At 42.4% G+C, this 27,251-nt stretch overlaps 2 protein-coding genes across 5 annotated transcripts in view; one reads left to right on the top strand and one right to left on the bottom strand.

Annotated features, from left to right (window-relative positions):
- Positions 1 to 5,103, top strand: part of LOC132106705 (adenylate cyclase type 2-like) — a 47,917-nt gene extending 42,814 nt beyond the window's left edge. For all 4 annotated transcript variants that reach the window (XM_059512661.1, XM_059512641.1, XM_059512652.1 and 1 more), the window contains 3 exons: positions 3,290 to 3,404; positions 4,312 to 4,436; positions 4,567 to 5,103. In XM_059512661.1, coding sequence (XP_059368644.1) covers positions 3,290 to 3,404; positions 4,312 to 4,436; positions 4,567 to 4,713 — 387 coding nt within the window. In that variant the 3' untranslated portion in view covers positions 4,714 to 5,103. The remainder of the gene's footprint in view (positions 1 to 3,289; positions 3,405 to 4,311; positions 4,437 to 4,566) is intronic.
- A 1,898-nt stretch (positions 5,104 to 7,001) lies between these two features.
- LOC132106701 (bromodomain-containing protein 7-like) lies at positions 7,002 to 24,695 on the bottom strand. Its single transcript, XM_059512626.1, has 17 exons — positions 24,534 to 24,695; positions 23,648 to 23,835; positions 23,437 to 23,560; positions 23,274 to 23,331; positions 22,454 to 22,598; positions 22,169 to 22,279; positions 21,811 to 21,995; positions 19,745 to 19,859; positions 19,523 to 19,598; positions 19,332 to 19,439; positions 15,956 to 16,091; positions 15,653 to 15,764; positions 15,438 to 15,494; positions 8,161 to 8,257; positions 7,726 to 7,869; positions 7,305 to 7,448; positions 7,002 to 7,144 (listed from the first exon to the last, which is right to left on the bottom strand). Exons 1-17 carry the CDS (start codon positions 24,580 to 24,582, stop codon positions 7,107 to 7,109), a joined length of 1,887 nt encoding a protein of 628 aa, XP_059368609.1. The 5' UTR covers positions 24,583 to 24,695; the 3' UTR covers positions 7,002 to 7,106.
- Between the last annotated feature and the right edge of the window lie 2,556 nt (positions 24,696 to 27,251).

The raw sequence follows: 27,251 nt of genomic DNA, 5'->3' as shown, positions 1-27,251 counted from the left end.
TTTCTTGGTCATGCATGAACATTTGGATGGCATTTCGCAAATGTTTCCATATCGTGACATAAAATCCTTTTGTGGGAGACTTTGAGCTTTGTGTCTTTGCAGATTGTATACATGCAAAAATAGCTACATAACACTAAATGATGTTTTATTAACAAGATGGAGGAGCGCGTCAGATACTTAGCCTAATCAACACAGGTGGACCATAATCAAGTAATCAATATCGCTGACTTACCTCTATCCGTTGACGGTTTATCAGCATGCTGGTTCGCTTCGTCTGTCACCTTATCACAGACCCAATTTTCCTACCAACGAAGAGAGCTATACTGGGGATTTATCAGATCTGCTGCTTTTGCCGGACCCGCGATCATTCCTACCCAGCCAAACACGGCCGTTGAGCACCATTAAGCGTCATAGGGACAGCTGCTCTCCTCGCCAAGCCACACGTCGTGGCCAATAGGCCGTGCAAGCTCCGAGCTCGCCTCGCTCGACACTACGATCGTGCCGCCCAAGACCGAGCTCTCCTCGAGCGCTGGATTGCAGCAGCAGGCATTCAACCAGCCTGGGCTGCACCCCAGTTCTCACCGCAGCAAGCCTCTCTCACTTCCCGCCGCGGCTCAGCCTTTCACCGCGGCTTTTCCGGCCGAGGCTAAGTTTGAGGCCGCTTCCTCTAGCGGCGAAGACCGCGTGACGTAAACCAATACATTTTCAGGCGAAGACGCTAAAAGCAGGTTCGCGGCTAAAATTTGTTAAATGACGTCATGACGCAGTTACGTCTTCTTCTTCTTTTACTAGTGTTTTATGGCGATTTTGGCAAACCAGCGTAAAGGTGCATTACCACCACCTGCTGATCTGGAGTGTGGAGTACGCATAGATTTGGAAGACAGACACAAACGTAGTTCCGTCGGAAGCCAAGGCATTATTTCCAGAGTCTTCATCCACACTGAAATGTCCAAGACTATTTCACCATTCACTGGCGTGATCACTCAAAATTCATCTAAAACGCAACTGCCCTCATGTTCTGACACAGGACAGCAAGTGTGAGTAAAATTTCTGTTGCCTTTTTAGGACCGTAATACGAAAAACAGGCAAGTAAATATCTTTAGAAACCACTTGGAAGCGAATAGCACATATCTGCTATTAACCCATTTACTTGCAAGCATCGTCAACAGCCCCATTTTATTATCGTTTCACTTTCACAGCACGTTAAACATCACTCTCTTACTTGATCTGGACAAACCATGCATCAATTGAAAGTCTAAAGACTCTAGCTTCGATATTTGACCAATGTTTCGATAAAACATCGTTTCAGTGACAGTTATTTAGTAATTTATGTCAGGAAAACGATTCCGATTCCGATTCCTGAACGGTAAACGTCGAAGTGTCAGCTCGTGGTAAAATGTTGATCACGTATCTAGTCAGAAAGAATCATGAGCAGAAACATTTTTATTTTGGGTATGTAATTTCTGTCTCCATGCCAAAAATGTGGGGTGACTGGTAAGGGGTTAACGTTACTGCTATAATCATGTCTTTCGGTACAACGTCTTACAAGACTAAACCTGCTTCATCGTTTCCAAAAGCCTCCGTTTCCACAGTCCATACTACAACGTGAAAACAGCATTCCAAATTTATCCGCTCTGGAGACCCGGACAGCACACCAAACATGCATACCATACCTTAGCTAATTATATGTAAGCGTGAACTCGTGAAATGATGTTTTATTAACAAGATTCGGGAGGAGCGCGTCAGATACTTAGCCTAATCAACACAGGTGGACCATAATCAAGTAATCAATCCCATAGTATAAATATCGCTGACTTACCTCTATCCGTTGACGGTTTATCAGCATCCCTCCTCCACCCCATCTCCTCACTTTGAGTTCACTTTATAAATAGACGGGGAAGGGGGGGTACTCTAGGTTCGGGCCATTCCCAAGCTCGGAGCCCTTCCCCGGACAGCACGCCAAATATGCATATCATACCTCAGCTAATTATTTGTAAGTGTGAACTCGTGAAAGAAATGGAAATATAGAAATCGCATCATATGACCCCTTTAAATTGTCAGCTTTTGCCATCATACTTTTGACATTTGGTAGCTACTTAATTGAAAGCCAGTCAGTCATGGCGGCATTTGCATATCCTGAGGCTTAGCGTCAGGATGACTAAAACGGAAATTGAGCTGAATTGCTCAATTGAATTGATCAATTCACACATTAAATGTAATGTTTCAAATGAAACTTCACCTCAATTTTCTAAATGCATGTTATTGATCTTATTGTAAATATTCATTGATGCTCATGTGAAGCATGCTGGAAATCATTTATCATTTATTCAACTTAAACCCTGCCCCTGCAAGCTCACATTCAGATCTGCCTCCATCATAATTTACAACGATGGATAGAACCTAGTCCCTGTCCTTCATTTTACCCCCCAATAATCACAAAATGGAAGAAAATATCTATTTCTATTACACTGAAACTTAAAGTATGTTTTACACACCTCATTTTCTGAGTGCAGACAGGGTGTTAAACATTTTTGTAAATAACAGTTAAGTGGTTGATAAGTATGATTACTTACTAATTCTAATCAAAAGATTAATTAAGTTAGTTCTGTATTAATAAACGTATAGCATCAGGATACGCACCGCATCGCACCAAGCCATTTGCAGCATATTTAAACCTCAAAATGTGAAAATTAAATGTTAAATCTTAAGTGACAGCGAATTTCAAAAGATTGATAGAAAAAGATCTACGACAATTTAACACAACATGGACTGATACATTTCTGATATCAAGCTAAGGCTGATGATACACGGGGCAACTGTTTTTGAGCAGTGTTGCTTTAGCATTTTCCCATCAAGGAAAATGGGTAAGAAATGTCGATCTGAATACTTTAGATACTTTTACAATCCCATGTCCTTGACTTAACAGAAATTATAGTGAATTTCTTTTCTTGAATATCATTTACATATGAGATTTGCTCGAGAAGTGAACATTCCTGAGAAGTGAACATGCTGAAATAATTGATGAATTTTAATAACACATTTGTGCTTTAAGATTTCAATTCACCTTAACTGTATTGTTATGAAAAATGAAACGGCTGACCAGCACTTGTGACTGAGGAGCACTTGATGAATAAGCTGATAAAAATAGGAGGCAGCACATATAAAAACCAACTAAAAGAGAAGTTTCTTCTTTGCAGTTCATTTTATTCCAGCATTTTCCAAAAGTGTCCTTCAAGCTATATAATGTACGTGTCCCTGGTTGACTGAGCTCTGTTGTGTGTGCCCTCAGGACCGTGAGAGGCAGAATGCTCAGATAGGAAACATGGTGGAGTTCGCCATCGCTCTGATCGGCAAGCTGGACGGCATCAACAGACACTCCTTCAACTCGTTCAAGCTTCGTGTCGGTAAGTATGATTACAGAAACCTCAATTCTACACTGTTGTTAATTACTCAGTTATTACTTGGAGTCAGAATTAATACTTGCATTTATTCAGACTCAGGATGAAAAACATTTTACCTCCAGGTATTGCATAGATATTTCTTTTTAAACTTTGCAACTTCTACTTCTGCATTAAGGGTTAAAAATGTAGCTGAAAATCTCACTGAAAACAGAGGCAGCTCATAAGAGAGATATTCAGCAGCTCAGGGTAACAGATGCACTTAGGAACTGGCGTGAAATGCTTCATAAATGCTCCATTAAAGAGTCTGAGTACATATTGCCCATCTGTGGCAGAGATCTGTTTTATATATATATATATATATAAATTTGTTACCCTGGACAACACAACCAGTCTTAAGTGTCCTTAAGTGTCAACCAGTCTTGAGATTTATACATCATCTGAAAGCTTTTAAGTTGTGAAGGCTGTGATTTCTTTGAAATAAATATATGCACTGCCGCTGTCTCTTTTAGAGTGAGTCGCGGCACTGTGTTGTTTTACATTCAAGAAGCTCATGATCTGGTGTTTTCAGAGCAGCACGGATTGCAGAAAACGCAAGACATCTGTGCATGTGCCCTGAGCTTGGGTCATTCATGACGTGCAAATAGAAATGAATATTGTGCATTCATCTTCCAAAAATGATTAGTGCTTATACACTGGCTGTTGTCACTGTTTGGAAATGTAAACAGATGTTTCCTACTTATACTCTTTTTTTACTCTTTTTTTGTGAAAATATTAATGGCCTAAGACCACACATACATACATATATACATATATATATATATATATGTGTGTGTGTGTATGTATGCAGAAATCATGTATATGTCATATTTGCAGAGTTTGTTTAATGATCTGTGTATGATTGTTTGTGCAGGTATAAACCATGGCCCGGTGATTGCTGGGGTGATTGGAGCCAGGAAACCGCAGTATGATATCTGGGGAAACACTGTGAATGTGGCCAGCCGGATGGAAAGCACTGGAGAGCTGGGTAAAATACAGGTATGCACTGAATCTCTCGTATAGTACTTCAGCTCTCTAAATCCACTATGATGATGTTTCTCTTCTCAGTTTTGGTTTTTCAAAGTAGCCAAGTCATTTAAAAAAACAAATGACAAGTTTTGTGCTGCAGGTGACAGAGGAGACATCAGATGTCCTGCAGAAGCTGGGCTATTCATGTGAGTGTCGTGGCCTGATCAATGTGAAGGGCAAAGGAGAGCTCAAAACCTTCTTTGTGTGCACAGATTCCAGCAAACAGCAGGGCATCGGTCTGAGCTGAGATTGAAGCCTCTGCCGCTGCCAGCCTCATACACACACACACACACACACACACACACACACACACACACACACAGACTCCGGGGCTATATGTGATCTGTTTTTTTTTTTTTCCTTTATTTAAGAATGTTTTGTTGCTACTGGATTTCTTTCCTTAGAGCATGTCTGAAGAACTGTTTTGGTAGCGTTTGGAGATCTGAAACTTTCAGAGATAAAGCTACATAAATTCACGCATCTCACACAAACACAAGCTGAACTTTGCGATCCAGCGGGTAACTGAGTTCAGTGAAGGAAAATACTGCTCTCAGACTTTCTGTGTGCTGCTGTCATAGTGGCCTTGATCCTGTTGGATATAGACTAATTTGGGATGACTGAGCTGGTCGGCCGGACTCACACAGAGGGAACACGTGACCCACACAAACCCATCGTGACAGATGAGCAGACGTTTAAATATCTAGAATGTGTTCAGTCATTTAAAATAGCATGTATCTTATTAGAAACCATTCTGTCAACATTTGGACCAACAAAATGGTGGATGCCTATTGTTGCTTGAATATACACTGCTGGGGATGTTTTTTATTTGGTTTGTTTTCATTTTAAAAAGAACTGCCAAATATCAACAAAAAGTGTTGATTTGCTATTGCCTTTGAGTTGAGATTGTGGATGTTGGAGATGAGCCTTTCTTAGCTTCATAATATGCTACAGATGAAAACTAGGAATGTTTACATATGCTGGGAAAAACATGTCAATGACTGAAATTCAGTTAACGTCAAGTCAAAGTGTACTTTCATCACTTGCTTTCTTTCATCACTTGTACTTCTTAAATGTATCCATCTTAGATGTTGACCAAATGGCTCTGTGGCTTCTGCCATCTGAAGTTGTAAATTTGATACTGGATGTATTCATGCATCTTATTTGTGCCTGATGAATAGGTATAAATGCCATAGCCATAGATATAAATGTTCAATTCAGACTGAAAAACCTATGCATCTCTAGTGTGTGTGACAGTGACTGAATTCACATAGTTGAACACCTGCCGTCTCTCTGTTTTGTATGCAGTTACAGAATAAATCACACACTTTATATGCTTCCTGTCTAGAATTTTGCCAAATTGATGAGAGAAACTGTATGTCCTGTATGTCAGAGGTCACACACACTAGGGGGAAGTCGTGGCCTGGTGGTTAGAGAATCGGGCTCCCAATCGAAGGGTTGTGGGTTCGAGTCCCGGGCCGGCAGGAATTGTGGGTGGGGGGAGTGCATGTACAGTTCTCTCACCACCCTCAATACCACGACTTAGGTGCCCTTGAGCAAGGCATCGAACCCCCAACTGCTCCCCGGGCGCCGCAGCATAAATGGCTGCCCACTGCTCCGGGTGTGTGCTCACAGTGTGTGTGTGTGTGTGTTCACTGCTCTGTGTGTGTGCACTTTGGATGGGTTAAATGCAGAGCACAAATTCTGAGTATGGGTCACCATACTTGGCCGAATGTCACTTCACTCACTCACACTGGACCTTCTGTAGAATGAGACTGTATTGTTCAAATAGCAAGTTCATTTAGCACAGATTTATAACTTGTTGCCTTAAAATGGTAGCAAATCTCAACAGGTCATTATGAAACATGAATCATCATTTCCCAGTGCTGCAAGGTTTACACATAATTATTCCAAAGCATGATGGGATTTGTGAATCTAGCAGATAGCACAAAGCGCTGCAAACTGTTCTCATGTTAAATCTAGAATTTTTCAACCGTTTAGTATTTTATTCAGACCTTTACAAATGCTACTCTCTGACTGTCATTTACTCACCCTCATAACAAAGCCAGAAGTCCAACACCCATCTTCAACAAAGTATAAACATTGATAAACACACATACATAGAGCACATCAGATATGGTATATGGAAACGAAACATTTTTGATGCACGAGACCCAATGAGGTTTGTTCTGACATGTCACAAGCATATTTCAGCTTCCATTTACTACCTGAAAAGCTTTATGTATGTGCTTCGATGTGATTAAAATCCTAAATTAAATGTGCTCTTCAGAAGACTTGAGTGGACCGCTCGATTCATAGATTCTTAAATTTAACAGCATCTTTTTTCGAACGTATTAACGTTTTGGCTGTGTGGACTAAAGACGAAAACGATGAGAAAATATCTTTATTTGTGTGCCGAAACATAAGGATGAGTAAATTTTCAGTTTTGATTGAACTATTCCTTTAAACGAACGTTTTATTTCTGTATTACTTTCTAATATTAATTTTCTTAAACTTAAGAATGGAAACACAAAATGCTTAAAAAAAAAAGATGTTTATTTAATGAAACAAGTCAATTAGAAACAGCACCATTTGGGATGACATGGGAAAAGCAGAACTGATCGACTGCAGTGATGGAGGATCTCAACACACTCCCTCCATGGGTTCAGTTATATCTCCCACTGAAACACACAAAACACATTTACACTCATTATACTGTCAATTCATGAGAAGATACGTTTTTTAAAGTTTTATATGCACTGCCATTTAAAGTTATTTCGCAAACAAAACTTGTGAAACAGTAAGCTGAAGGTGTTAAATATTTCATGTGCTTAATGTTACCTGTGGTCAGACGTATGAACGAATCCTGTGCAGTGTGGTTAGGTAGCGAGATCCCCATGGCCTTTCTGATACCGTACACACTGCACACGTCACCAGGAGTCACCTGACTGGTCAGCTGGGTCAGGTTACCCGTAACTTTCTCCGCTGCAAGAAGGAAGGTGGGGGTTAGAAGTAATCTAAACTGTACAAAATATATCTGCTTTTGAAAGCTGCTGAAACCCACAGGTCCGTTAATGTACAACAATACTGACTAAAACATCTTGAGTAAGAAAAAATTAAAAGCTCATGAGGCAGGAAAAAAAACATCTCTTCCAGTGTTTGGAAGATCTAGTATCTCTAGTATCTGGAAGAGTGAGAGCAGTAAACCGGTGTTTTTTGTGTGTGTGTGTGTGTGTGTGTGTGTGTGTGTGTGTGTGTGTACCAAGCTGCAGCTCTTTAGCAGTAGGAGCCAGTAGGCAGATGATGTTTGGCGGCTGTTTAGCGCTCAGTCTCTCTTTCTGAACCCTCTGCAGCTCCTTCAGCAACACTGTCGTCTCATCCAGCTTCTGCTGGAAATGCTCTGCTTCTAATGGAGGAAGAGATTAATCAGTCTGTTTAATAGGTGGAAAAGGACTCACATGTGTTTTTGATGTGATGCTTTCCATTCAACAGCTGAGGGAGGAGGATCATTATGAATTCATTCAGCATAACAGACATGAAAGATGTGTCTCTAGAAAACGGTTCATTAATAAACTTCAGAAAAAAAAACACGTGGGGCCTTGATTTCCATAGGGTTTGATCATATGTAAAATGACTAAGAGAGATTTATGATCCATATTTTAAACTAAACATATAAATAATGGGATTTTTTTTTTACCTTCTGAGTCAAAGCTCTCAGGAAGCAGGTCAGGATTTAAACCCAAAGCACCAAGAGCCATCACACTATCAGCGCTGCTGGGCTCTGACACAACAACCTGCATGGCCAAAACAGAAATGTGTCCAAAACACTTGTGAGAAGACTTCAGTGTAAACACCTCAAGTCAAATCATGCCACTGACTAATATGCTGATTTTATGCTTAAGAAACATGTCCTTTTATTCTCAATGCTGAAAAGAGCAGATTAATAGTTTTGTGGAAACCATAATGCATTTTATAGAAAGCTCAAAAGAACAGCATTTATTTGAAATAGAAATCTTTTATAACATTAGAAATGCTATTAGTGGCTTTTATGACCAATGTTCCAATTTCTTAGGAGAAAAAAAAAATCACCCTAAACTTTTGAAGGGTAGTATATCTGTAGTTCTCTTACGAGAGCTCTCTCGTACTGCGTCTTAGCTTAAGACGCTACGGGAAAAGTCTCTTTTCACGAAATACTGAAGCAAAAAATTATCCTTAATTTTGTATTTTTGTAAAGCGCATTTGCAGCAGTACACAGCCATAGGCGAGACGGCTCGTTCGCTCATTGGCTTGTTCTGCGGCAACTGCACAGCCTATCGAGCGCAGGTTGATGCAACATCAGACCAATAAGGGCGCTTCGCGCCCTTCTTGCCACTTCCCGCCGAAACGGGTGTGGCCCAACCTATAAAAGGAGCTCGAAAAGGCTGACTCACCTGATTTTTCATCTCTTCAGCGAAGCTCACGCATCGCTGGATCACGGAGGAAGCAAGCGCCGTCTGAGAAAGCACATCAGCAGGACGAGCCATTCTGAAGCTGCTGGCATCGCCGCCTTCCACTACCGTTCCTGCTGCGCTATCCGGCGCCTATATCCTTTCAATTCTGTTATATCCGGCTGTTCTTTATGTGTGTGTGTGTTCGCCCTGCGACACACACTCGTAAAAGAGCTCGCGTCTTTTTTAAGATGCTTTCCTAAGGCTCGTCAGAGCCCCACTCAGCGAGGGAGACCGGTACGTCATCTGTGTCTCCTGCCTGGGTGAAGATCATGCAGCGCTCGCTGACGGCAGATGCCCCCACTGCGAGCTGTTGCCATGGTGACTCTGAGGACTCGCCTGGCCTTTTTCTCTGAGCCTGCATTCTCCGCTGCGCTGAGGCGCCGTAAAAGCATCACTTCCAGCGGATTCCGGAACCGTCTTCAGCTCAACCGAGCTCGCCGGTTCGCCCTGCTTCACCGGCCCCCCCTGCATCGCTTCCCGGTGGGCAGCGCCCGCTGTTTGCCGGCGCGTCGTCCGAGGAAGTCGATCTCAGGGCCGCGTCGGGGGAAGAGGAAACGCGCTCTCTGCTAGCTTCGGGCAGTGAGGGCTGGGCGAGCTCCGAGGATCTCGCGCCTTCTGCTCAGAAGCCCAGCAGATGAGCTGACATCGAGAAGGAGCCGGGGCGAATGCTCGCGTTGGCCGCGACAAGTCTCGGCCGCGAGTAGTTTGCACCAGCGCCCCCCCTCTCGTTCCCGGCTGGATGGTATTTCCCTTTCGGATGAGCGTACTTCTCAAAGCCCGCCTCATTTCTTCCTGAGCTTCACGAAGAGGTGGCGAAGGCTTGGAACGCTCCATATTCAGCACGAACTCGTTCGTCTGTCTCACTAGCATTCTCCACACTGATGATGCTAAAAAAAAAAAAAAACAGGAACTACCAGTCACTTCCGCCGGTGGAACAGGCGATAGCGACGCACCTTTGTCTGCCCTCTGCTGGACGGCGGCAAAAGCGGTGTTGCCATCTAAAGCCTGCTGTGTGACGCTGCGGCTGCACTACTCGCGATGGCTGCTTCATCGAAGCGCAGGTGTACGAGTTCCGCTGTGGCCGAGCTCTCACCCAAGCCGCTCTCGCTTCTCGCTCTACCGGCCGTCGCCCCGCGCCACGGGGACCGCGGCAGAGGATTACGGTGAGGCCGGGAGCCCCGAAGCCATCCTAGGGAAGCCATCTATGCATGCTGCATGACGCTGCGTCTGCACTACACACGATGGCTGCTTCATCGAAGCGCCGGTGTACGAGTTCCGCTGTGGCCGGGCTCTCACCTAAGCGCGCCGCTGTTTCAGTTCCAGAGATTGTGACTGTTTCAGCGTATTTTGCAATGCGCAAGCCTGTACGGTTGCCCGCTTGCCTGCACACAAAGACCGTTATCACGGCTACCCAGATATTTCCCGAAAAAGGTGTAATTTCTGGTGTCCCGGCCACGGCCGATGGTGCTGTAAATGTAGTGACGATGCCCACTGCTCAGTGCCCATCTCCACATATAAGCACAGCCCTTCACACAGGGCTCGCGCCCATAAAAGCATAGTAGACGTGCCCACTCCTCAGTGCCCACAATCACTACACACAGGGCCTGCGCACATAAAAGTGACTCAAGTCGATCGCGCACACTGCATAGTAAGCGTGCCCATCCCTCAGTGCCCACAATTACTATGTCACACGCGTCATGTGGTTTCTGTAAAAACAAAACCCGTGCACGCTCATCCGGCCACGGCCGATGGTGCTATAAATGCAGTGACGATGCCCACTCCTTAGTGCCCATCTCCACATGTAAGCACAGCCCTGCACACAGGGCTCGCACACATAAGATCGACACAGATCGGTCGAGCGCGCCGCATAGTAAACGTGCCCACTCCCCAGTGCCCACATACACTATGTCACATACGGCACGTGGCTTCTGTAAAAACGAGGCCCGTGCACGTACGCTCTGCACAGGCAGACAGCGAGTTGAAAGTGGTTAATGTGCACATATGCAGCCCACAGTTACTCGCAGACATATCGAGTCCCACGGGGCCTGCTCAGCCTTCCCCCATTCGGTTAAGCGCCGGGACGGGGTCGAGGAGGAGCGATCTGCCCGCTGTGATCAGCGCGGTCCCCGCCTCAAATGCGCAGCACACCCGAGCGCCGCCGTTGCCCAGTCGTTGCCCAGAGCGCACTTCGCATCCAGCCCTTAGCCATTCATGCAGATGCATGGTCAGCGCTTCCAGGGGTTTCGGATTGGGTGCTAGGCATTATAAAGAGAGGCTACTCGCTACAGTTTATTTCGACGCCCTCCGCGCTTTTCAGCGCGCGTCGAAACTACGGTCAAAACAGAAGTAGCACACATACTTCGGGCCGAAATATCAAAACTGTTGAGCAAAGGGGCTGTAGAGCCTGTGTCTCAAGCTCAAAGCGAGGGGGGGCTGTACAGCAGATACTTTCTGGTGCCCAAGAGAGACGGGGGTCTCAGGCCCATACTGGATCTAAGACAGCTGAACAAGGCATTGATGAAACGCAGTTTCAAAATGCTTACGACCAGGAAACTCCTCGCGCAGATTCGCAGAGGGGACTGGTTCATGTCAATAGATCTGAGGGACGCGTATTTTCAAATACAGATAGCGTCAAACCACAGGCGATATTTGAGATTCGCCTTCGAGGGCCAGGCATACCAGTTTACAGTCCTCCGTGGCTCCTCGTAAGTTTACGAGGTGCATGGATGCAGCTCTCGCTCCTCTCAGACTCAGAGGCATGCGAGTGCTGGATTATTTGGATGACTGGCTGGTTCTGGCCCGATCACGAGCGGAGCTCGTGGACCACAGGGCCGTTTTACTCGATCACATCGAGAAGCTCGGCCTCAGTGTCAATTGGGCGAAGAGTTCGCTGAACCCCAGTCAGAGGATTCTGTTTCTGGGTATAGTTCTGAACTCGTGTTCCATGACGGCACGGCTGTCACCACAGCGCGTGATGGGCATTCAGCGCACAGCGAGTTCTTTCCGCTGCGGCGCGACCGTGTCGCTCAAACACTGTCAGAAGATGCTGGGCCTCATGGCCTCAGCATCTCCGGCTCTGCAGCTGGGCCTGCTCCGCATGCGCCCCCTGCAGTTCTGGCTGAAGACGCGGGTGCCGCGCAAAGTGTGGGCGTCTGGCCGGCGGCATCTCAAGGTCAATCAGAGCTGTGTCACAGCTCTGGCACCTTGGACAGCGAACGGCTGGTACCGATCAGGTGTAAGCCTGGGGACTTCCCCGAATGTGAAGATGGTGTCGACGGACGCCTCCACTTCGGGATGGGGAGCGCTGCTCGAGGGCAGACCGTCCTTTGGCCTATGGTCAGAACGGGAAAAGCTCCATCATATCAACTGTCTAGAAATGCTGGCAGTGGAGAACGCGCTGATGCGCTTTTGTCCCCAAATCAAGGATCACCACGTCTTAGTCCGTTCGGACAACATGTCTGTGGTGTCCTACATAAATGGGCGGCCTCGGGTCCTGAAACCTGTACAGGCTAGCGGAACGCCTCCTGGTTTGGGCTCAGCGCAACGTGCGTTCGCTGAGGGCAGTGCATGTGCCTGGGCTACAGAATCTGGGTCCAGACAGGCTGTCCAGAGGCAATGTTCCTACGGGCGAATGGTCTCTACACCCGCAAACAGTCCGGCTGTTGTGGGAGAGATTTGGCAGGGCGGAGGTGGACCTCTTCGCGTCCCACGAAAACGCTCACTGCCCTGCGTTCTTTTCCAAGAACGAAAGCGCGCTGTCACGGGAATGGCCGTGCTGCCCGCTTTATGCTTTCCCTCCCGTCTCCCTCCTTCCGCAGGTGATGGAACGGGTGAGAGAAACGAGATGTTCAATACTGCTTGTAGCACCTCTTTGGATGAACCAACCATGGTTCCCAGATTTGATGAAGTTAGCAGATATCGCCCCGTGGCCGGTACCATTGAGGAGGGACCTCCTCTCGCAGGCCAGGGGCTCGATTTGGCACCCTCAACCGGAGTTGTGGTCCCTCCATGTGTGGGCGCTCAACGGTTACCCGCTGATCTCGCAGTGGGAGTGCTAAATACCATCACTCAGGCTAGAGCTCCGTCGACACGACGTCTGTATGCCTCGAAGTGGTCGGTGTTCTCCAGCTGGTGCACAGCTCGAGGTTATTCACCCCTTAGTTGTGAGGTGACGGAGGTCCTCTCCTTCCTACAGGAGCTGTTGGATAAGGGTGGAGCCCCATCCACGCTCAAAGTTTATGTGGCGGCCATCGCGGCGTTTTCTGAAACGGCGCTCGGTCAGTTAATAGGAAGGAATGATTTAGTCATCCGGTTCCTCAGAGGAGCTAGGAGGCTGAATCCTCCCAGACCTCCGTCAGTCCCTATGTGGGACCTCGCGGCGGTTTTGGAGGCCTTGAAGGGTCCCCCTTTTGAGCCTATCCAATCGGTTAGCCTTCAGCATCTGTCGTTCAAGACAGTATTCTTGTTGGCTCTCGCTTCGGTGAAGCGTGTGGGTGATTTGCACGCACTCTCGGTGAGCCAGTCGTGCTTGGAGTTTGGGCCCAATGACTCAAGGGTCATACTCAAACCTAGGCACGGTTATGTGCCGAAATCCCTCAACACACCATTTCGGGCTCAGGTTATTGCCCTGTCTGCCCTGCCGGTGTCAGGAGAGGATAGAGACTCGAGTCTTCTTTGCCCTGTCAGGGTTTTAAGAGCTTATGTGTCTCGCTCTGTTGCCTTTCGGCAGATGGAGCAGCTGTTTGTCTCGTTCGGTGGACGTTCCAAGGGAATGGCTGTTTCAAGATAGACTCTATCCAGATGGATAGTTGACGCCATAGCGTTAGCTTACGCTTCCAGGGGCCTTCAGTGCCCGTTGGGCGTCAGAGCACACTCCACAAGAGGCGTCGCCTCGTCATGGTCGTGGTCTACTGGGATCTCCTTGCAGGAAATATGTATGGCGGCAGGTTGGGCCTCGCCGTCTACATTTATCAGGTTCTATAACCTGGAGGTTCCCGCCTTGCAAGCAAGGCTGCTGTCGGTATAGTCGAATCAGGGCCCTGAGGGGAATTCTGAGTTCACGAGCGCTATGCGCTGCCGACTGTTATATGGATAGTATTGCGTAAGACCCGCATTGCCACATTGGTCAGGCCTTGCCTCGGCTGTGTGATGTCGTATTGCCGCATCTATGGATGCTGCTAGATATGGGACGGAGAGCTTTCCCCCTTTCTGTCCTGGACTCTCTGTGAGTCCCTCAGGTGACTGTGCACTGTAAATCCTGGGCGTTGCTTCAGGTTTATTGGTGTGATCCCTGCGCACACGGCGTTTTACATTGGGTTCCCGTAGCGTCTTAAGCTAAGACGCAGTACGAGAGAGCTCTCGTAAGAGAACGTACTCGGTTACTAAACGTAACCTCGGTTCTCTCTAGAAGAGCGAACGAGTACTGCGTTCTCTGCCTCGCATACGATTCACTCTGGTTCGCTTCGGCGATGAAATAAATCAGGGGAGTCAGCCTTTGAGCTCCTTTTATAGGTTGGGCCACACCCGTTTCGGCGGGAAGTGGCAAGAAGTTGCATCAACCTGCGTTCGATAGGCTGTGCAGTTGCCGCAGAACAAGCCAATGAGTGAACGAGCCGTCTCGCCTATGGCTGTGTACTGCTGCAAATGCGCTTTACAAAAACACAAAATTAAGGATAATTTTTTGCTTCAGTATTTCGTGAAAAGAGACTTTTCCCGTAGCGTCTTAAGCTAAGACGCAGTACTCGTTCGCTCTTCTAGAGAGAACCGAGGTTACGTTTAGTAACCGAGTACGGTTTACTGTTGGACAAAGAAGTCCATCAAGTGCATGGAAGGTGCTTATATTATTGTGAGTTATTGGTTATTGTAATTGTACTGACTTTATTATTTTCATAGATATTCTCTTTCAGCTTTTCCAAAGCACAAACATCCTTCCAGGTACCCCAAGGAACCAGCTTAGATACAAGTACATCTGGTTGAGAATCACTCTATAAAATGCTTGTTGTTCTCCTTCAACCCAACGGACTTCGCTAGTGGATGATACATAGTTATAACCTATGCTATATCTGAAATCTGGACTGCTAAACACAGTGTTGAACAGTAGCAGCACCCTGACCAAGCATGTTAGCAGAACCACAGTCAAAGACGGCTTTCTACACAAAGACTAATGTATGTTCATAGACTACTCGTGCTTACCTTTCCCTCTATGTCATCAGCACCCTCACACAGATTATTGTGAGTGAAGGAGGAAGTCAAAAACTCCAAGGGTAAGGGGAGGCGGTATTTGTGTGTGTCTGGGCAAATACTCTTTCCATTAGTGTGGTTGGTGTTGTTGACACAGCTGCTGCAGAGCAGAGAGCTTGCAGTCCTTACGCTGCCTTTAAATAGCAGGTTTTTGTCTTCGCTTCCACTCAAGTGAGCTATACACACTAGTATGCACTTATAGGCATTTGAAATGTTATTTTCTGAGGACATAAGAGCATTTTACCTCAGCATCATCAGTTGTGTCTACTTTCTCCGCAGGCTCCTCCATGGTTAGACTATTCTGAGAAGAACAAAAACAATCAAAGAGTAAGCTGCCCAGTTGAAAAGAAATTCAAAATGGATATTATACAGTATATCATTTTAGTGGTATATCATCATGCATTTATTTTGCCATGGATTTATTGGTATTTGATGAATGAGTGTAGCGAGGTTTCTTACGGTTTCGGTCTCTTTCAGTTGTCTTGAGTGCTCTCCACTGGTCAAAGCATCCAAGACATTATCTGCCAACCTGCTCATGTGTTCCTTGGATTTAGCCAGGTAATCTGCAATGCTACACAGAAACACATCCAGATTACATTTGTGGAACCCAAGGGGAACAGTGGAAGGGTGTGAATCAGGGCTTTATTGATTGAGAGGTTCACATGGCCGCACAAATGCGTGTGGCTTAGTGCAAAAACCACTTAGTCATCTAAAACTGATCAATGGATTTATTTCATCATATGTCTGATTCTATGCACGCACCTTTCAGATTCTGGTTGACTGTTGTCCTCTCCATAGAAGGAGTAAATGAGATCAGAGTCCTCTTTGCTGATATTGGCAAAACTGGAGTCATATGTAGGTGCATATGAGCTGAATGGGCCATAATTCATATAAGCAACTGCAATGAGAGAGAGAGGGGCATGAGGAGATTTTTACAGATCCAATGAGCTTCAGACTGAAATAGCAGTTATATTTTTAAGAACATTTCTGTCAAGTAACTTCCAAAGCAAGCAGTTAAGACTGAGAGGAAGGACTGAACACAGTCTAAAACTATTGACTTCAAGTCCCCCTAAAGTCCACACGAGGCTCCTTAGCCCTAGTTTTGTTTCTAAAATGTGTTTTAATTTTATGGGCACTCTTAGTTAAAATAATTCTAATTAAAATTATGAAACTGAAATGCATAAGTTCAAACGTTTTAGGAGTGGAATGTTCTTCAGGGTTCCCACTCTTCTTCATAACTGTTCACAATGTACTGGATAAGGAATAAAGATTAAAAAAAAATATTTCTACCTGATAAAATAATTTAGAGCTTGGCATGAATTATATTCATTTAAAAAAAATGGCTTTTTAAGATTTTTCTAAATTAAATTTCCTGGTCTCAAAATCCCAGTTCCCGCTTTAAGAACTATAAAAGAAGTAGTAAAGTAGTGTCAAGCTAATGCTCTGCCCACTCCACTTCTGAAGCTGCATTGTACAATTCTTTAAAAAGACTCAAACCTTCGTTTTTTATCATATTTTTTTTTCAAACAACAAGAGTTTTACATTTTGAGAATGTGAAAGGATGAAAAATGGAAAACTCAGCAGGATGAGAGGTTACCAGAGCAGTGCAGTTTTTGACTAGTCCCCCAAAAATGAAACCCACCTCAAATCTAAATGTTCTTACTCCTTAAATGAAAGGCTGTGATATTTGTCTGCCTATTACTTAATGTTTTGAGGTATTATTCGTATCAGTAGCATGGTCTGAAAAAATTGGCACACAGAAGTCTAATAATCAGAGTAAAAATATGAAAAATAAGAAACCACTGACAGCTGATAAAAAAAGGATAATGCTTTTATGGGTGATTGTATGACAAAATACAACAATATTCTTCTGCTAGATGATTTTAATATACATGTGTACTGTCAGTCTAAACCTCTGGAAATGGAGTTTCTCAGTATTATTGATTCATTCAGTATGATTCTGTGGGTTAAAAGATCCTACACATACTCACGGACATACTTTGGACTTGGTTCTTTCTTACAGTTTTTCTTTTACTGATACTCAGGTTCTTGATACTTTGCTCTCAGATCATAAGCCTGTATTATTTTTTATGCCTTTTCCTCGGCTAAGTTCAGGAGTTAAGGAGTAGTAGTTCCTCTGATTTATTTGCTAGGGAGCAGAGATCCGCCGGATGAATGCTCTGCAGCGCTGTCCTAAATCCGCATTGTCTGAATTGAACGCTTCCCTCCCTTGCGTCGCCTGGAGAGCTTGTATAGGAACGCAGATCCTCTGACTAAAATGTCCAGAAAAACATCTGATTGCTCAAATGATGGCAGAAAGTTATTTGGTGTGCTATTTCTGATGTCCAGTAGTTCGTTCCTAGTAAAGCTGATCGAAAAAATATTGCTTAAGACAGGATAAACAAACAAAAAGATTACAAGTACCAAGGACCAACAAACCATGGCTGCCATTCGAACCAAAAATTTTATAAATAAAGGTGTATTCACACCTGTCTTTTTTTGTTTGACTGAAATTAACTCTGGTTTGTTTCCCCCTTTGGTGCGGATGTTTTTGGCAGGTGTGAATACAGCAATCGCACTCTGGCGCATATCAAACAACCGAACCAGGACCCAGCTGGAAAGGTGGTCTCAGTTCAGATCCAAACAAATTCTGGTATGGTTCGTTAAAGGTGTGAATATGACCCGACCTCGATCCGACTCTGCGGAAAGCACTGCACCTTTTGAGTTAACAGTCTGGAGAAGACGCATTAAAAATGCAAGTTCAGCGAAAGGATGAAGGAGAGGGGATTTGAGCAATCTCACACATATCACGTTGAGCGAGATTAGGGGGGAGGGTTGTTTGCGGGCAATCACGCAGTTAGCTGACACTTGCGAAAGCCTGCAATCGCTTTCCTGTGCGCGCTGTTTCACCTTCTCTTTCTTTATACCTCATCCATCTTCTGCACAGTGCCATTGTCAGTATGCCATGGTAAACACACATAAGAGCATACTCTCCCCACCAGAACTGTCTTGCAGCACTTCTTCATCTTCATCTATGATACCCAAATTTATCTATCTTTGAAATGAAATAAACATGCTGCTCTGGAATCTCTTTTTGCATGACTGGATGAATCAAAAACTGAGGTTATAGTCTTTGGCCCTAGTGAAAATTCAGGGAGCAGAAGTATCGACCTGGACTTCATTGCTCCTTTTACTTCTTCCTGTGTTAAGAACCTAGGTGTCTTCTGGGATCAGAGTCTTAAATCTGATAAACAAATAAATGTGTTTTTTTTTTCAGCTACACCTTCACTCCAAAATGAAATCTTTTCTCTCTGTGAAAACTTTGGAGATTGCGATCCATGCACGCATTACATCTCCCTTGGACTACTGAAACTCTCTTTATCTTGGCATTTCTAAATCCTCCATCGCTCGTCTCCAATTAGTACAAAACACCCCTAGTAAATTTGTCAAAGGACAACATAAATATGTAAATATAATAATATAATATGTATAATAAATATGTATATATAAATATCACGTTACTCCAATTTTGAAATCACTGCATTGGTAACCTGTGCATCTGAGAATTAAGTTCAAAACTTTGGCTTAACTTATTTAAAACTTTTAATTTATTCTGAGTTTATGACATGAATCATGTGTTCTATGTCTTTGTTTGTTCAGCACTTTTCTCAGCTGTGCTTGCTGCTTTTAAATGTGCTATATAAATAAAACGAACTTGAAACTGACAGATAAAAGATACAGATGAGTAGAAACTAAAGTCCGATGATTCAGCAGTGATTTTGACCTATCCCATTTCTATTTTCCTTGGAACAATTAGATAATATTACATTCCTCTGGCAGTTGAACACTGGGTATTCAAACAGAGATAGTATCGCACCCTTCCCATGATCTTGTCCACATGAATGACTGTAAGGCCACAGAAGAGAGAGACAGTTTTTGCATGAGGTTTCTTTTCCAGGAAAACGAATATGAGTACTGGTTTTAATAGAACGGTTGAGACTGATACACAGAAGTGAGATTCAACTGGTTGGAAAACGAATGGAGAGTTAATATATATATATATATATATATATATATATATATATACATACATACACATATATATATACATACATACACATACACACACACGCTATACCTGGAGTGACCATGTTTCTCTTGTCCTCTTTGAAACCCTGAAGGGTGTTGATTCCAGTCTGCAGTCTACCTCCCATCATGCCCAATTTAACTGGGCAGTATCCTGGGTCTAACATGGAAACATGATGAACTGTACACATGTACTGTACAACATACATTTGCTTGTTTTCTTCAACTCCCATCGTCACAAACCTCCAGCGCTCAAGTCAGCGGGGTTCAGAATGCCCAGAGTAGTTGAACCATCAGTCTTCCTTCTCTCAAACTCCAGCTGCTCATAAAAATAAAATGAAAAAAAAAAGAAGCCCAAAGAAAAGTGTCCTTTCATCAACTGTTATCTGACATCCTCAGTGAACGATCTCACATTTGAGGGATGTACAAGAACACAATTCATCCTATCTGGTCTTGTACACTTACCTTACACTGCAGGCTTCTGTTTGAGAGTTTCCCTCCAGACTCCTCAACGATCTTCTTGATCTCCTCCAGGTCCTTCTCCGCTTGGCTCTTCTGAGCATCATCCTTACTGTCCCTTCTACACAAACATTGCAAACTATGATGCAATTCTGGATATATTCGTGTCATCAGTAGTACCCCCTTCAAAGTGATTAAATCCCCCACATATGAGCCACATAATTTCTGAAATGATTCCAGGCCTAATAAACTCTAAATTCAGAGCAGTGATTGGATAAATGATAAAATAATGTGATAATAGGTCAATGTGTGGTCCTTAAGGGCCTGTTCTCCAGCCGCTACCTGACCCAGTGGAGTAGTGTGCAGGAAGAGGATACATCCTCCTTGAAAAGCGACAAAGTGTGTGTGTTTAAAGAGTGTGTAGCTCGTGCGCTACAGATGGCCTACAAGTAACAACATGTTTAAGAATTCCAAGACTCTTGGTCACAGCAACAGCCAAGCTGATTTACTTAGGCATTAGGCAAGCAACAAAAACAGAGAGTAAAACAAGAAAGCCCATGAACACCCCGGCAACATCCTGCAATGTCTCACTGGCTCGAGTACAGCAGCAGAAGCCCTGAATGCAGCTACAAAGCTATTGTGAATTGCTGCACAGTTAGAACACCTCAACAAATGGTGAAAGGAACCATTCGATTATTAATTTGAATCATTTTACTGACTGGATCACTCTTTTATGTACAGTCACGCTCCTTTTTCCAGGCAGATATGATAGGCTACCAGGATAAATAATGACTGGAATCAACTCACTTTAATGGCGGACAATTAATATCTATGATTAGGGACTGAATTTTTTTTTTTTTTTGAAAGAACTTTCTATTTTTCACCACTGCAGCATTTAAATGATTAAAATGAATTATTATAATGTCTTCAATAGTTTATTCCTGTGAAAGAGCTGAATTTTCAGCAGCTATTACTCCAGTCTTCAGTGTCACATGATCCTTAAGAAATCGTTCTAATATGATGATTTGTTTTTCTTTAGTTGTGACAAACGGGACAGATCATAGTTTCTTGCAGCATCAGATTCTGATCCAGTCTCCACTGCACACATCAAAATATAAAACATTTGTTTCAGTGTCCTAACGCAGGGACTGTTTCAGAAATGTGTTTCCACATTGAGTTCAGGAGAAAAAGAGAATGTACTCTTGAATGTTTTCTTGAGAATGTCTACATTTTCCTCTGAAGTAAACGGTGTCGTAAGACACACGTTGAGACAGATGTTTTTACATTTTGCTCACGTCACTTAGATCAACAGAATTTCTGTCTTAAAATAGTGTATTATGTTGAAGTTACACAAGTAACAACTGACAAAAGCCAATTTTATTCCCATTAGGCAATTGGCAAGTGTTTTATATCCTGCCTGTGATTAATATTTTAATGATTTAATTATTTAAGGAAATCTTCCTCAGAAAAAAATACAAATTTCTAAACCCTCAACTCAAATTACCTTTGATAAGTGATTCACACCAAGAACATTGAATAAAAAAAAATAATTAGCAATTTATTTGACAGGGTTTAGCTCCAACACACATCTGCCTGGAAGTTTCTAGTGAGTCTGAAGCTCTTGTTCAGCTGGTGCAGGTGTGTTCAATTAGACTTGGAGTTAAACTCTGCAGGTTAGGCCATGTTCACACATACGCAGGTATTTTTAATAAACAGAGTTTTTCCTTCTTCCGTTTTTAAATAAATCTCCGTCCACATGAAAACACAAATGCACACTATGATGGAGTGTCAAGTGCATGCCAAACCAACAGGTGGCGATAAACACTGCAACCGGAGTTTCTGAAAATCCTCACCATGGCAGGAGTTTTCAAAAATGTTCGGTTTCAGTGACCCGGCACTGCATTTGCGTATGGACGAACGGCCAAGCAGCGTAGAAAAAGCTGTGGTTTTAAAAATAACCGCATTCATGTGGACAGGGCCTTAGAGGCCCTCCATAAACATGTTTGGTCACCCCTGTTCTAGACAAACTAGTCCTAGATAATAAGTAAAAAACGGACACATATGATTCATACCTTGGTGTATCTTTGCTGCCTACACGGGGTGATTGGGAGTTGTCACTTGTGTCCATAACAGAGGAGTTCTCTTTGGCAGGGTCTGGCGTCCCGCCCTCATCCTCTCCGTCCTCTGCTGAATGACTGCTGGACGTCTGCAGGCCAGCCATAAACTCTATGCTCTGTTTTAAACTCTCCAGTCTCTCCTAAGAGCACACACATAGTCATCTTCCAGTTGATGGATCTGAATGGGTATAACCTACGTCATATCACACACAGCACACCACTGCCCTCTGGTGTTAAAACAAGTTTAGTTTCACAAACCATACCTACAGACACTTTCTAAATGAAATACAAGTTCAGGTTTTTTCCAACTCACCTTGCTCAAGATCTTCATGCCAGAGTGAAGGAGTTTCTTTGCGGCTTTGTAATAAATCGACTCTGGTTTGTTGTAGATCATAGCATTCTCACACATCAGTTTGAAATCCAGCTGTTGGGAGAACAGTACAGCAGTGTCATCCATTTGTCAAAATAAACAAGCTGTATTTTCGTCTAAATTACCTTCATCAATATTCAAATGTTCTAAGGCAAATTAAGGCAGCTGGCATATTCAATCATTCAGCTACTGTCCGTGTCCTGTTAACAGTTGTGATGATTATATTACCTTGAGCTCCTCAAGTGACTGGTATTGCTCCTTCTTCACTTTCTCCTTCATAGTGCTGAAGTCCATGGGTCTCTTTATAATGAGAGAGTATCCTGGAGCGATCAGGTCAGTCACAGGAAATGAGAAGAATGCACTTGGGTCCTTCCTGAAATACACAGCAAACAGCAGCGTTCGGCTTTCATTCACAGAAATTATAGACAGGATTATGATCATACATACACTAAAGGAATATGACCCCACAACACAGGTCCAATAAGATGCACATATAAAAACAATTGATCCAGAATCAGAGGTGTTGTGTAAATTGTGCAAGAGAACGGTTTCAAAATTATACACTAACATTCAAAAGTTTAGGAAAGTTTTTTTTTTTTTAAGTTTTTTTTTTTAAGAAATGAATGCTTCTTTTCACCAAGGATGCAATAAATTGATCAAAAAGTAATGGTACAAATGATTTATAGTTGTAAAGCTATGAGCTATAAAATTTCTGTTCACCAAAGAATCCTCAATAAAATTTATATAATTTTCTCCGCAAAAAAGGGAGCACAAAATTTTTCCACATTGATAATAATAATAAATGTTTATTGAGCACCAAATCAGTATATTAGAATGATTTCTGAAGGATCTTGTGAGTTACTTTACAATGTAATATTATTTCACAATATTGCTGTTTTTACTCAGTTTTTGATCAAAGAGACTCATTTCAAAAATACTAAAAATGACCAACCCTAAAACCATTGATTGTAAGTGCACAGTAGTTATGTATAAATCCACAATCTGTCTAAACACAAACTGTCCACAGGTCAGCAATGTTTAATCGTACCTCTGGAGTTGTCGGATGAGCTGACTCAGAGCTTCCTGTAGAGGCGTCTGCTCTTTTTCTGAGTTACAAAAGCCATAAACGACAAATAATCAGCACTCAATCCCTCAAAACAACATCATTAAAACAGATCAGTTCTAAACCATGAAAGGGTGCGCAGCTCTACCTTCCATTTTGGCAAGTGATGGAGTGAGGGGCTTGTCCTGGGACACACTGGAGCGAGCAGGAGTTCTGCTCTGCTTATCCCAGTCTGGATCCACAGAGTCTGGGCCCTTCCTTTTTTTGGTCATCTGTAAGACACACATAACATTGATTAGGATGTAGCTGGCAAGTAAACATCAAAAGTAAAGCACAAAAACACCGTATTGATATCCCACCTTTTTCTTTTTGTCAACTGGTGACACTGGAGGACTGGCTCTGTCCTTCTCATCCTTCTTTTTCTTCTTCTTTTTCTTGTCTTTGTGTTTGTCGTAATCTACGGAGTCGTTGTAAACACTCTGGAGGCTAGGGCTGCCCGTGGTGACTTCATTCCCAGCCACTTTCAACACCAGCTTCAGTGGACGCTCTGAAAGGCCAGACACAATTTAGGACACAAATATAATATAATATTGAAATACCGTCCCATTCATTACCATGGCTATACACTGGATCTGGTTTGTACACATAGTAACTTATATCCCGTTTCTATTTGTCTTGCTTTTCAAACTAGGAGAACATTAATATATTATTTTTGTCATCGTTTTTAGACCTAACAATTAGTTCCCTCATTTGAGAAGATCCATTCTTCTCATACACTACTGCATGTGTCAGAGTCTGAAATATCCTCTCTTATAAACCCACAGAACATTTACATTTAGGCGTTTAGCAGACGCTTTTATCCAAAGCGAATTACAAACAGAAGTCAAAATGACTTTTTTTATTAATATCGTTTATTACAACTGGTGATGCCCAATGCACTTTAATCTGCATTTAGATTTAAGCAATTTGCGGAAATTATGGATGTTTTGATGAACAGCTGCTAGTTTTCCGGAGCAAAACAGCTGCTAGCAAGCGAATGAGAAAACACATAACTTAAGCCTATTATTCTATATAAACCAGAACATTTTCTGTATTGACATCACGTTGTGCACATGTAATATCTGACAGCATTAGAGTCTGAGTGCTGCTTCATAGCTCAACTGAGTTCATGACGTAACTTAACGCAGGATTTCAGTCTATAGTGAAATATTCTCCTACATAGGGAATAAATCGTGAGTGACCTACCGTTGTATGTGTGCTTCTCCGATTTGTGTTTCTTGTGCTTTTTGCCCATAATTTAAAGTAAAGCTGATGGTTCAGTCAGCTCAGTGCTTGACCAGTCCGCTCTTTGTTTTGTGTCGGTAAAGTCCTCAGAGCGACTCTCGTGAAGCCGCAGGATTCAAACAGCGGCGCCTGATGCTCGGCGGGTGAATTACAGTTAATGTGCCATGACACTAACACACGCACACACACCACGCGGTATTAGACAGGTCGCGCACAATGTAATTAACATCAAAATAAGTACACAAGAGCAAATATATTGTTTGGACAAGTTCATTTACATAAAAAGCAAAATAACAAAAATAATAAGAGCACAAGTAACGTTAGGGGAGCGCGGGGCACAAAGTAAAGTGGGGTTAGTTGAAACCAGAGCCGTTGAAAAACACATTTAACGGCTCTGGTTGAAACCATAGACTTGAATATTTCCACACATGCTAGTATAACAAAATTTACAATATTTATTAGTTACCATATCAATATTATATAGAATAAATTGTGTGCAAAAATACAAAACAAAAGTATCCAATCTGTTATTCATCAGTTCAGATCGTTTTTTAATGCTTTCATAACTAGCAGAAGAACCAGTTTTAAATTCCACTTGCGCAGATGACGTTTTAACACTGCGTTACAATGTGCTATTCTGTGACATTAGCGATGTAATTTACACTATTTACTTTAATGAATTTAATGAGAAACAACTAGAAACAGGTGAATAAAGACTCACAGTCAATGTTTAGTCAATTTAATGTTTAGAAATTATTATTTCAAGACATGTAAAGCATTTTTTTCTAATTTATGTTGGTCCTCCAAACATCGATTGCAATGTGTAAATGTATCAGATAATTTTTAATTCTCAAAAAACGCCATTTTCTTATTTGGGGGGGGGGGGGGGGGGTATTTTATTAATAAATAATATTTTAGTTTGCCATGCATATTTTTTTCATTCGATCAGATAACATTTTAACCTGTCATATAGTCATATTACAACGTGCCCCTCAGATGTTACATTGTACCCCACCAACGGGGCATGTTGTCACATTTCACTTACATTTATTTGAGGGTAGATAAAGAAAAACGTATACACTCTAATTATGAAACAAAGTAACATACTAGACAAGTGTAAAATTACTGTGGATATATATATATATATATATATATATATATATATATATATATATATATATATATATATATATATATATATATATATATATATATATATATTCTGAACCCCATGTGGATGTACACAAACTATGAAAGTCAAAAAGTGTTACTTTGTGCCCCGCGCTCCCCTATAGATCTGGAACTTCTTTAAGTCTGTCTAAATATCATTTAGTAATTGCATTGTCTTCTGGCTCATATCCTTTCCTTAGGAAGGCGTGCTAGACACTGATTAATAATGTAACAAAAATACTACACATATTTATATAATTTGCTATTGTATTGTGGAGTGACACTTTCATAAACTTTTCTGTACTCCTCTGATTTTATAATGGTAAATATTACAATAGCAGCACAACAACAGTGATAATGATAAGCCTAATACATATAATAAAATAATGAGGGCATAGAGCATAACACAAGTCTCGGAGGTAAGAAGTGCATTATCCTTCACCTGAAATGTCTGTCTTTTTATCCTGAAATGCGAGGCAAAAGTTGGATCACAATAATTAGGAACCACAGTTTCCACAAATCCCGATTGGGATGTATTTATACCGGTTTCATCAGGCTACGAAAATTCTTCAAAATGAACAAAAAGAATGCACCACCGTTTCCATTTAAAAAGCGTTTTGCACAGTTTTGTCGGGGCTGAACGCAGCCCAGGGCCGGTATTCACAAAAACTTTTCTTACCACTAAGAGTTCTTCTAAATAGACCCTTTTCACAAGACTGTGATGACACGTTTAATGGTCATCAGCATCATAAATCCTCGAAAGTTTTTCATATTTGTATTTATTTTTTTAAATGTATGTACATTACTAGCACTATTCTTTGTATAGATCACCTTTGCATCAAATTACAAAAAACAGTTAAAGCTACTGCGAGGGTATTTTTAATGCATTGTCTATGGGAGGGATGGTAAATTTGACATCTTTCTCTCTTCTGACTACTGTTATCAGTCTCTCTCAATTATTTATTTTCTTTTTTTTCTCTTTTTTTTTGAAAGTCGCAAAAACACTAAGACGATTAAGACGACACCTTTTAAAAAACTCATTATCACCAAACGTTTCTAAAATGTTTCAACAGTCATTTCAGGATAGTTTGTGACTGGATCTTAGTGACTTGGGCGTCATCTTCACTTCTCCTAACGTTTCACAGATTTAAGTATGTAAATGAAGGAGTGTTATATTTAGTACTGACAAGCCCATTATTTTTCAGATTTTCTCCTAAATTTCCAATTAAAGTTATGAGCTACTTTTAGCCTTAAATGTTTTGTGAATATGGCCCCTGGTGTTGACAATTCACTGGTTTCACAGACGAGGCTTAAGTCCCAGACTAAAATGCCTTTATGTTCTGTTTTAACAGTAAAACTTACACTCACATATCTTAAAATATGTTAGTACTATTGATTTGTCTCAAGATGCACACCCGTAATGTTTTTTTCTAAGCCACGTTTAAAAAAGATACTTAAATGTCCTAACTGAACTATGGCCTAATCCTGTTTGTTAGTCATGTCTTTTAT

The sequence above is a fragment of the Carassius carassius genome, chromosome 2 (assembly GCF_963082965.1).
Source record: "Carassius carassius chromosome 2, fCarCar2.1, whole genome shotgun sequence".
NCBI lineage: Eukaryota > Metazoa > Chordata > Actinopteri > Cypriniformes > Cyprinidae > Carassius > Carassius carassius.
Note: the sequence above shows the minus strand (reverse complement) of the source record. Positions and strands in the feature narration are given on the sequence as shown.

Bases quoted from the DNA above. Each gene is read 5' to 3' on its own strand.
- LOC132106701 (XM_059512626.1), bottom strand. From the start codon at position 24,582: ATGGGCAAAAAGCACAAGAAACACAAATCGGAGAAGCACACATACAAC. The intron at 8,258-15,437 runs GTAAAATGCTCT...TTGGCCATGCAG, and splicing joins ACACAACTGATGATGCTGAG to GTTGTTGTGTCAGAGCCCAG. The intron at 7,870-8,160 runs GTAAAAAAAAAA...TTCCTCCATTAG, and splicing joins TGAGAGCTTTGACTCAGAAG to AAGCAGAGCATTTCCAGCAG.